This window comes from Aquarana catesbeiana, linkage group LG13 (assembly GCF_042186555.1).
Source record: "Aquarana catesbeiana isolate 2022-GZ linkage group LG13, ASM4218655v1, whole genome shotgun sequence".
NCBI classification, from domain to species: Eukaryota; Metazoa; Chordata; class Amphibia; order Anura; family Ranidae; genus Aquarana; species Aquarana catesbeiana.
This window is the reverse complement of record NC_133336.1, coordinates 214,206,829-214,218,445: the sequence shown is the minus strand read 5'-3', so window position 1 is coordinate 214,218,445 and position 11,617 is coordinate 214,206,829. Positions and strand designations below refer to the sequence as shown.

Sequence of the window (11,617 nt, the reverse complement as noted above, 5' to 3'; positions counted from 1 at the left end):
GTAGCTTTGTACCAATGTAAGGTTTTATATAAAGTAGAACAGCAGAGGGCGATGTTGTAGCTTTGTACCAATGTAAGGTTTTATATAAAGTAGAACAGCAGAGGGCGATGTTGCAGTTTTGTACCAATGTAAGGTTTTATATAAAGTGGAACAGCAGAGGGCGATGTTGTAGCTTTGTACCAATGTAAGGTTATATATAAAGTAGAACAGCAGAGGGCGATGTTGTAGCTTTGTACCAATGTAAGGTTTTATATAAAGTAGAACAGCAGAGGGCGATGTTGTAGCTTTGTACCAATGTAAGGTTCTATATAAAGTAGAACAGCAGAGGGCGATGTTGCTGCATTGAATTGTTTTAGGGTTTATATAATACAGCTGAGAACTTATGTGACAAACAGAGGGTACAACTCTTGCTGCAGCCATTACAGCTCCCAGTACCTGTAACATGTTAGGATTAGGCAGCCATGTAAAGTGCTGTAATATGATTGGTTCATAGAGCAGAGCCCTCCCACTGTCAGCCTGATTTCTGGTTCTTAGAATATGGAACAATACTAAATCATAATTTCTTTTGTCTGCAGAGATCCATTTATGGTTCTTGTTTCTGATTGGTTTCTGTGAGTTGATAGTTATTTCCACTCTTTTATATGAAGTCAGAGAAATCAATCAATAAAATCATTTGTAGGAAGATGACCAGATGTGACGAGCTAAACAATATTTTTAGCACAAATACTGCAGATGAGACGAACGTCATATCCAAAAGATGTTACATTTATTGAAAGATTGCACAATCGCTGAATTCAGCAAATATTGCCCCTCCCCCTGCGCCCATCATTCACTATTATGTCCTTTATGGAAAAGGCAACAGGAGCCAAGAAACGTATGAATTCCTCGAAGGTCACCTTCTTATCCTTGTTAACATCCATATCACTGATGATTTCCTTCAGGAAATAATCATCCCCTTTTACCTGTAAAACAAAATAAGGACACATTTTCATTTTAAATGTATTTTCTTTTTAAATAAGATTTGCCTGCAGTAGTTTCTGTCTCTGCCCCTCCCACAATGGGGGGATTTCCTGCAGTAGTTTGTGTCTCTGCCCCTCCCACAATGGGGGGATTTCCTGCAGTAGTTTGTGTCTCTGCCCCTCCCACAATGAGGAGATTTCCTGCAGTAGTTTGTGTCTCTGCCCCTCCCACAATGGTGAGATTCCCCTCAGTAGTTTGTGTCTCTGCCCCTCCCACAATGGTGAGATTCCCCCAGTAGTTTGTGTCTCTGCCCCTCCCACAATGGGGAGATTTCCTGCAGTAGTTTGTGTCTCTGCTCCTCCCACAATGAGGAGATTTCCTGCAGGAGTTTGTTTCTCTGCCCCTCCCACAATGAGGAGATTTCCTGCAGTAGTTTGTGTCTCTGCCCCTCCCACAATGGTGAGATTCCCCCAGTGGTTTGTGTCTCTGCCCCTCCCACAATGGTGAGATTCCCCCCAGTAGTTTGTGTCTCTGCTCCTCCCAAAATGGGGAGATTTCCTGCAGTAGTTTGTGTCTCTGCCCCTCCCAAAATGGGGAGATTTCCTGCAGTAGTTTGTGTCTCTGCCCCTCCCACAATGGGAAGATTTCCCCCAGTAGTTTGTGTCTCTGCCCCTCCCACAATGGGGAGGTTTTTTGCTCAGTGACACTCCCACAGCTTTCAGTGAATGTCTATTCTCCATATTTGAGTCGGTAATCACATGAGACAAATGTAAGGATGGGATTGGCTGCCCTCTGGGGTGTCCCCACCAATAGGTGTCACTTACATTGAATATTGGGAATTCTGCTGTGATGAAGTCAGACATTTCTTTGGTGCTCAACATGTCCTTCTCTTCGCTACACTTAGGGGCGTAACTTTCAAATTTCTTCACCAACTGGACCAGGATTTCCTCCACCTTCAGATTACTATCCTGGAGAGAGAAGAAAATGAGAGATCCCAACGAGATCCACCGAGATCACCTACCCCTCCCACAGTGAGGCCGGGGAGAGAGACAGAGGGCGGGGTTACTGGGAGAGGGCGGGGTTACTCCCAACTATTATCATTATTTACTATTATTATTAATAATAATTGTAAACAGTAATGTTACAGATCAGCACAGCAGAGCCCCTCCCCCATTAGAGTTCATATCGCTCCCCGATCTCACTACCAGCCGGACTCCTCTTCATCAATTGTCATTTTAGCCCTCCGAGTATCATAAAACACAAAAGCAATGGAGCTTCCTCTGCTCTGCTGGGCCCTGGTACAAAGTCTTGGGGTGTGTCAGGAACAAAGTCTGGGGGAGTGTCTGACACAAAGTCTGGGGGAGTGTCGGGCACAAAATCTGGGGGTTTTTTGGCACAAAGTCTGGGGGAGTGTCAGGCACAAAGTCTGGGGGGTGTCTGGCACAAAGTCTGGGGGGGTGTCAGGCACAAAGTCTGGGGGGTCTCTGGTACAATCTCTGGGGGGTGTCTGGCACAAAGTCTGGGGGGTGTCTGGTACAAAGTCTGGGGGGTTTCTGGCACAAAGTCTGGGGGGTGTCAGGCACAAAGTCTGGGGGGTCTCTGGTACAATGTCTGGGGGGTGTCTGGCACAAAATCTGGGGGGTGTCAGGCACAAAGTCTGGGGTGGTGTCTGGCACAAAATCTTGGGGGGTGTCAAGCACAAAGTCTGGAGGGGAGTCTGGCACAAAGTCTGGGGGGGTTCTGGCACAAAGTCTGGGGGGTGTCAGGCACAAAGTCTGGGGGGTGTCGGGCACAAAGTGTGGGGGGTGTCTGGTACAAAGTCTGGGGGGTGTCAGGCACAAAGTCTGGGGGGTGTCGGGCACAAAGTGTGGGGGGTGTCTGGTACAAAGTCTGGGGAGTTTCTGGCACAAAGTCTGGGGGGTGTCAGGCACAAAGTCTGAGGGAGTTTCTGGCACAAAGTCTGGGGGGTGTCGGGCACAAAATCTGGGGGGTGTCTGGTACAAAGTCTGGGGGAGTGTCAGGCACAAAGTTTGGGGGGGTTTGGCACAAAGTCTAGGGGGTTTCTGGCACAAAGTCTGGGGGGGTGTCAGGCACAAAGTCTGGGGGCTGTCTGGTACAATGTCTGGGGGGTATGGTACAAAGTCTGGGGGGTGTCAGGCACAAAGTCTGGGGGGTTCTGGCACAATGTCTGGGGGGTGTCAGGCACAAAGTCTGGGGGGTGTCTGGTACAAAGTCTGGGGGGAGTGTCTGGCACAATGCTTAGGGGGGTGTCTGGTACAAAGTCTGGGGGGGTGTCTGGTACAAAGTCTGGGGGTGTCAGGCACAAAGTGTGGGGGGGTGTCTGGCACAAAGTCTGGGGGGTGTCAGGCACAAAGTCTGGGGGGGTGTCTGGCACAAAGTCTGAGGGTGTCTGGAACAAAGTCTGGGGGGTGTCTGGTACAAAGTCTGTGGGGGTTGTCAGGCACAAAATCTGGGGGGGTGTCAGGCACAAAGTCTTGTGGGGTGTCTGGCAGAAAGTCTGGGGGGGTCTGGTACAATGTCTGGGGGGGTGTCAGGCACAAAGTCTGGGGGGGTGTCAGGCACAAAGTCTGGGGGGGTCTGGTACAATGTCTGGGGGGGTGTCTGGCACAAAGTTTAGGGGGTGTCTGGTACAAAGTCTGGGGGGTGTCAGGCACAAAGTCTGGGGGGTGTCTGGTACAAAGTTTGGGGGGTGTCTGGTACAAAGTCTGGGGTGTGTCTGGCACAACGTCTGGGGGGAGTGTCTGGCACAAAGTTTTGGGGGGCGTTTGGTACAAAGTCTGGGGGGGTGTCTGGCACAAAGTCTGGGGGGAGTGTCTGGCACAAAGTTTAGGGGGGTGTCTGGCACAAAGTCTGGGGGGTGTCAGGCACAAAGTCTGGGGGGTGTCAGGCACAAAGTCTGGGGGGGTGTCAGGCACAACGTCTGGGGGGTGTCTGGTACAAAGTCTGGGGGGTGTCTGGTACAAAGTCTGGGGGGTGTCTGGTACAAAGTCTGGGGGGAGTGTCCGGCACAAAGTCTGGGGGGGTGTCAGGCACAAAGTCTGGGGGGTGTTGGGTCAAAAAATGGGGGGTGTCAGGCACAAAGTCTGGGGGGGTGTTAGGCACAAAGTCTGGGGGGGTGTCGGGCACAAAGTCTGGGGGGGTGTCGGGCACAAAGTCTGGGGGGGTGTCAGGCACAAAGTCTGGGGGGGTGTCAGGCACAAAGTCTGGGGGGGTGTCAGGCACAAAGTCTGGGGGGGTGTCAGGCACAAAGTCTGGGGGGGTGTCGGGCACAAAGTCTGGGGGTGTCAGGCACAAAGTCTGGGGGGGTGTCGGGCACAAAGTCTGGGGGGTGTCAGGCACAAAGTCTGGGGGGGTGTCGGGCACAAAGTCTGGGGGGTGTCTGGCACAAAGTCTGGGGGGGTGTCAGGCACAAAGTCTGGGGGGGTGTCGGGCACAAAGTCTGGGGGGGTGTCTGGAACAAAGTCTGGGGGGGTGTCAGGCACAAAGTCTGGGGGGGTGTCAGGCACAAAGTCTGGGGGGGTGTCAGGCACAAAGTCTGGGGGGGTGTCAGGCACAAAGTCTGGGGGGGTGTCAGGCACAAAGTCTGGGGGGGTGTCTGGAACAAAGTCTGGGGGTGTCTGGCACAAAGTCTGGGGGGGTGTCAGGCACAAAGTCTGGGGGGGTGTCAGGCACAAAGTCTGGGGGGGGTCAGGCACAAAGTCTGGGGGGGTGTCAGGCACAAAGTCTGGGGGGGTGTCAGGCACAAAGTCTGGGGGTGTGAGGCACAAAGTCTGGGGGGGGTCAGGCACAAAGTCTGGGGGGGTGTCAGGCACAAAGTCTGGGGGGGTGTCTGGAACAAAGTCTGGGGGTGTGAGGCACAAAGTCTGGGGGGTGTCGGGCTTCAGGTCCGCCCATCAGCTGCTCTGTGTTGCCAAATAAAATGTAATGAATATCTTATTGATTGTTTTTAGTGACTTTGACTCCGCCTTGTTTCTCTGTTGTTTCTAGGTGGGCGTGTCTGTGTGGTTGCTCCGCCTCCTCTGCAGCAGCCGGGGACGGCTAACATTTTCCTAATTGTGTCCAGCCAGTCTTGTGATTTACACTGCGTGCTGCGTAGCTGAAGGGGGGAGGGAGGGACACCACTATCTGCAGCTCTGAGCCTCCCTGTGAGATTTGGATTCCTGTAACACTCCCCATTGCCCATCGCACTGCCCCCAGCACCTGAAACATGTTAGCTTGTCAGCATTATGCATTGATGTCTGTAGATTTCAAGCTTCACTATTTACTGCAGACTCGGATCCTTCTGTGAGATCTTCACCCGATCGTCTGGAATGGTTTGTCTCGTTCAACAGACAATAAACAACAATATTTGTTCAGCCAATCACAGGTCACTGAGATCAGACTAGCATACGAAGAGCTCTGATTGGCTGCCTGAGCTGCATTCCTACTAAATAAAGATTTCAATATTCAAAGCTCTCCGGTGGATGTGTCGGTGTTCTGTACATAGCGGAAGGGACGCCGACCCCCAATTATTATCTCATGTCTCTATTGTGTGTATTATAGGACCCCGCGGGGGTGGGGAGGGGGAGGGGATAACATGAGTGGAGGGCGGAGATCCCTATACATGGATTTTGTTACATCTTTAATCTGCATCTGTGCAAAATTGTATTATTATTGTTTTATTATCAATATTTGTATTATTATTATTTTGTAATATTATTTATTATTATTGTGTTGTTGTTTATTTTATTATGTTGTAATATTAATAGCATTATTATCAATATTATGTTTAATATTATATAAGTATTATTATTATTATTATTATTATTATTATTATTATTATTGTCAATATTTTTATTTTGTAGTTTTTTTATTATTGTATTGTATTGTATTCTCCTTCCTCAGATCCGTCTTCAATAGGTCATCTCACACCTGTGACCAGGAAGTCTCCAAAGTCTTGAGAAGTCTCCTTATTTTCTGTTCTCTCAGCAGCCCCCTGTCCTTTGTCTGAGACAACTGACCCCCATTTGCCCACCTGTGCAGGTCACCCTGACTAGGAGGTGGCCAGGAAAACCACAGCCGGCATGAACATGAGCGATTGGCACGATCGTGTGTCCATGATTATGCCTGTGCAGAGTGGAGGAGGGGCAGGGCGCTGTGTTTTGTGTTTGATGAAGATTGTAGTGATATAGTATAGTGGGGAGATAATTAATTAGTAGTTATTATAATGATGATGTAAGTAATCTTTCCGCAGCAACCCGATTCTTCCAGAGAGATGAACTTTATTGACTTCCAACACAGAACAAAGTCTTGTAACAGATGACAAAATCCAACAGAGTAAATATGACAACGTTAGTAAATATCCGAGCCTTCAGAGTCCCATGTTTCCTAGACCTGTGCCTTCATAATCACAGACCCCCAGTGAATAGACTGAACGCCATGTTATATTCACTATACACTGAATGGATGAGCAATTTGATTGGCCGTTTCCATTTAGGCCTTTGATCTGCTTCTGTCTTTCAGAGTGACAGACAATGACCCCTCGCCGTAAACAGCTGTCCTCATAAACTGCCCTCATTTGTATTCTTGTATATTAACATCAACGAGTATTTGTGTAATTAGATTAACAGATACCAATGTGGCCTGCCTAGAATGGACTTGTCCTAGAATGCCTACATATAACACCATATATAAAATACATATATATATACATATAACACCATATATAAAATACATATATATATACATATAACACCATATATAAAATACATACATATATATATATATACATATAACACCATATATAAAATACATATATATATATACATATAACACCATATATAAAATACATATATATATATATATACATATAACACCATATATAAAATACATATATATATATACATATAACACCATATATAAAATACATATATATATATATATAACACCATATATAAAATACATATATATATATACATATAACACCATATATAAAATACATACATATATATATATACATATAACACCATATATAAAATACATACATATATATATACATATAACACCATATATAAAATACATACATATATATATACATATAACACCATATATAAAATACATACATATATATATACATATAACACCATATATAAAATACATACATATATATATACATATAACACCATATATAAAATACATATATATATATATATATATACATATAACACCATATATAAAATACACACATATATATATATATATATATATATATATATATATATATATATATATATATATATATATATATATACCGTATATACTCGAGTATAAGTCGACCCGAATATAAGCCGAGGCACCTCATTTTACCACAAAAAACTGGGAGAACTTATTGACCCGAGTATAAGACGAGGGTGAGAAGTGCGCAGCTACTGTAAGTGGAAAAGAGGGTCAACAATGCCCATTTGCAGCCATAGGTCCCCCAATCTTCAAACTCAGTAGTTAAGGGTTCCTAGATGCCCCCCTAGCTGCTGACAAAATTTGGGGTCTCTGGACCCAACGGGTCCCAAAATGACATAGCTGCAGATGGACACAGTTGACTGAATTTGGGGGCCCCGTATTTCGGGCCCACTTGGTGCTAGGAACCCCAAATTTGGAATGCAAACCCAGTGGAACTAGCACTACAACATATCTAAAGCTGGGGTTCCTAGCACCAAGTGATCCCGAGATATGGGGTACCAAATTTGGTTTGGAAAATATCAAGCACTTTTCAGCAGCAGAGAATGACATTTTCCGAACCGACTTTGGGGCCCCGTATCTTGGGGCCACTTGGTGCTAGGAACCCCAGCTTTGGATATGTTGTAGTGCTAGTTTCACTGGGTTTACACACCAAATTGTGGGTTCCTAGCACCAAGTATACGGGATACGGGGCCCCAAAGTCGGTTCGGAAAATGTCATTCTCTGCTGCAGAAAAGTGCTTGACTCGAGTATAAGCCGAGGGGGGAATTTTCAGCACAAAAAAATGTGCTGAAAAATTTGGCTTATACTCGAGTATATACGTTATATATAGAGAGATATATAGAGATATCTATATATATATATAGATATATATATCTATATATATATCTATATATATATATAGATATATATATAGATATATATCTATATATATATAGATATATAGATATATATATATAGACAGGGCTTTTTTTCTCAAACAATAGGTGCTGGAACTCAACCACGACCCCACAAAACCCCTCCACCCCACTCACACCCTCCAAATCACATCAAATAGTGGGTGTGGTCAGTCAAATTTCACAGTAGGAGGGTCCTACTCCTAAAGGGGCATTAAATATCAGGATTGCATTACATACAGAGTGCAGAGTTCAGGGGGGTTACACACAGAGTGCAGAGCTGTCACTTGTAAATACAGAAACCGGACTTCTGTGTTTACAAGTGATTGTGGTCAGCAGCCCCCCCCAAGGGTCTGAGCCAGAGGTGGTGGAACTGAGTTCCACTAGTTCCCCCTGAAAAAAAGCAATATATATATAGATATACATACATATATCTATATATATACATATACAAAACACACTACATATATCCCCACTTGGATCGGTTCAAATCAGAATTGATTCACAACCAAACTGCTCAGACATCCCTGGCTCTTAAGATTGAAGCCATCTCTATGCTTTCCTTATTTTTCTGGATTGTTCTTAGTTTTCTTCTACCACAACAATATAAACCAAACAAAAAACATATTAATATAAATTGAATAAACACAAAAATCATGGACAGAGTTCTCAATAGCGGGTGAGTAAAAGTGTTATTGGGTCTCCACCAAGGCTCCTGACATTCTTTAGCAATTTTATTAGAAAAACTATATTATTAGAAAATGTATATGTATTTTATATATGGTGTTATATGTATATATATATATATATGTATTTTATATATGGTGTTATATGTATATATATATATATGTATTTTATATATGGTGTTATATGTAGACATTCTAGGACAAGTCCATTCTAGGCAGGCCACATTGGTATCTGTTAATCTAATTACACAAATACTGGTTGATGTTAATATACAAGAATACAAATGAGGGCAGTTTATGAGGACAGCTGTTTACGGCGAGGGGTCATTGTCTGTCACTCTGAAAGACAGAAGCAGATCAAAGGCCTAAATGGAAACGGCCAATCAAATTGCTCATCCATTCAGTGTATAGTGAATATAACATGGCGTTCAGTCTATTCACTGGGGGTCTGTGATTATGAAGGCACAGGTCTAGGAAACATGGGACTCTGAAGGCTCCGATATTTACTAACGTTGTCATATTTACTCTGTTGGATTTTGTCATCTGTTACAAGACTTTGTTCTGTGTTGGAAGTCAATAAAGTTCATCTAATAAACAAAGGGCAAACTAAACGTAATTTTGGATGCAAGCTGGACACTAAAGGATTCACCAACCTGAATATCACATAATAGACAAATACAAGTGCAGCGCAAAAAGAAAATGAAAAGTCCATATAATAAAACATGTATTCAATTCCTCTTGTCACGGGCAGGCTGATCCCTTTTCATAACGCATCAGATGTCATATGTGTAATCATAAAGGTGCGCTTACCAGAAAAGGTGGACCCCTTAATTACAGGGGGTCAAACAGGCCTGGGTAAATAAATGGTGAACAGCTATGCTGGATCTCATCTGCAATGGTCAGTCCTCAGTTGTCCTGGGATGGGTCCATAACTGTCTTTGCAGAGAAATGATCCACGAAGGCTTGAAGATTCTTCGATCGATAGCTCTCTCAGGTTTAGCTTCCTAAGTCCCAGGCCAAGAGCTCTTAGGAAGCCAAACCTGAGAGAGCTATCGATCGAAGAATCTTCAAGCCTTCGTGGATCATTTCTCTGCAAAGACAGTTATGGACCCATCCCAGGACAACTGAGGACTGACCATTGCAGATGAGATCCAGCATAGCTGTTCACCATTTATTTACCCAGGCCTGTTTGACCCCCTGTAATTAAGGGGTCCACCTTTTCTGGTAAGCGCGCCTTTATGATTACACATATGACATCTGATGCGTTATGAAAAGGGATCAGCCTGCCCGTGACAAGAGGAATTGAATACATGTTTTATTATATGGACTTTTCATTTTCTTTTTCTTTTTGCGCTGCACTTGTATTTGTCTATTAAATAAAGTTCATCTCTCTGGAAGAATTGGGTTGCTGCGGAAAGATTACTTACATCATCATTATAATAACTACTAATGAATTATCTACCCACTATACTATATCACTACAATGAGGCGAGGTGGGTACCCCCCCTGGTAGTGAGATGTTGGTACTTCCCCTGGTAATGAGGAAAGGTAGGTACTCATCCTTGTAATGAGGAAAGGTAGGTATTCCCCCTGGTAATGAGGAGAGATAGGTACTCCCCCTGTATAATGAGGAAAGGTAGGTAATCCCCCTGGTAGTGAGGAAAGGTAGGTACTCCTCCTGTATAATGAGGAAAGGTAGGTACTCCCCCTGGTAGTGAGGAAAGGTAGGTACTCCTCCTGTATAATGAGGAAAGGTAGGTACTCCACCTGGTAGTGAGGAAAGGTAGGTACTCCTCCTGTATAATGAGGAAAGGTAGGTACTCCCCCTGGTAGTGAGGAAAGGTAGGTGCTCCCACTGAATAATAAGGAGAGGTAGGTACTCACCCTGGTAATGAGGAAAGGTAGGTACTCACCTTGGTGCTGTAGGCAGAGAAGAGACTCAGAAAGATCAGAAGACAGAACATTTTGTTGGTGGGTTTGAGGATTGCAGTCTGGGGATGGGGAGAAGAGAACACAATGATGATGGGTGAGGACGGGTAATATAAACTCTCTATAGGTAATATAACTTACCATGGTGATCGATGTGACGGCACACACTATGCTGGGTACAGGTGTGAGGAGACTTTTATATGAACTGAAATCTGGTCAGACCCTCCTCTCCCCACCCCCTTTATGTGTATTATATTCCTTGTGTGGACACACCCAGCTCTGTACTGATACCTCTATACAGGTGATCCACACTCCAATGACTTGTCCTGCGACTTGGGACTGCAAAGTCACATGACAAGTCGTTCCCCATGATTTCCAATGACAACCATTCATATTAGTATGACTTCAAGTCGTGCCGATTTCAAAGTAGTCCCTGCACTACTTTGGTCAGACTCTGATGCGAGTTACACAGGCATTCCCTAAAATTGTGGCAAAATTGCATGACTTTGGAGTCGCAATACTGTGAAAGGAGACTAACTAGCTTGCTAAAACATTCTTCTCACCACTGAGCCCAGCTCTATCTCCACGGGAAGGAACCTTTTATAGTGTGGGGTGAGACTATGAGCACTGAGCCATGATTGGACAAAGTCATAACTTTGCCCAATCAGAGCTCTCACAATGCTCTTTGCCCTGACTAGGCAAAGCCTTGCACCTGACCGCTGGTCAGGGGAATTGCTTCAGCCAATCAGAGCTGTTAAAAATGCACTGTGCAACATTGCATTGCATTGGAACATGCAAACACCCGAAAGGGCGATGTTTGGGGCTGAACTGATGCTTGGCCCGAACAGCTCATCTAAACACCATGGTCTACAGAACAAGCAGGAGAATAAGGGAGCTTGGTTTGGGTCAATT

At 44.6% G+C, this 11,617-nt stretch overlaps 1 protein-coding gene across 1 annotated transcript; it reads right to left on the bottom strand.

Annotated features, from left to right (window-relative positions):
• Nucleotides 1-744: 744 nt before the first annotated feature.
• On the bottom strand, nt 745-10,910 carry LOC141116377 (protein S100-A4-like). The gene is made up of 4 exons (XM_073608622.1): nt 10,847-10,910; nt 10,690-10,767; nt 1,785-1,928; nt 745-962 (listed from the first exon to the last, which is right to left on the bottom strand). Exons 1-4 carry the CDS (start codon nt 10,847-10,849, stop codon nt 795-797), a joined length of 393 nt encoding a protein of 130 aa, XP_073464723.1. The 5' UTR covers nt 10,850-10,910; the 3' UTR covers nt 745-794.
• Nucleotides 10,911-11,617: the final 707 nt, after the last annotated feature.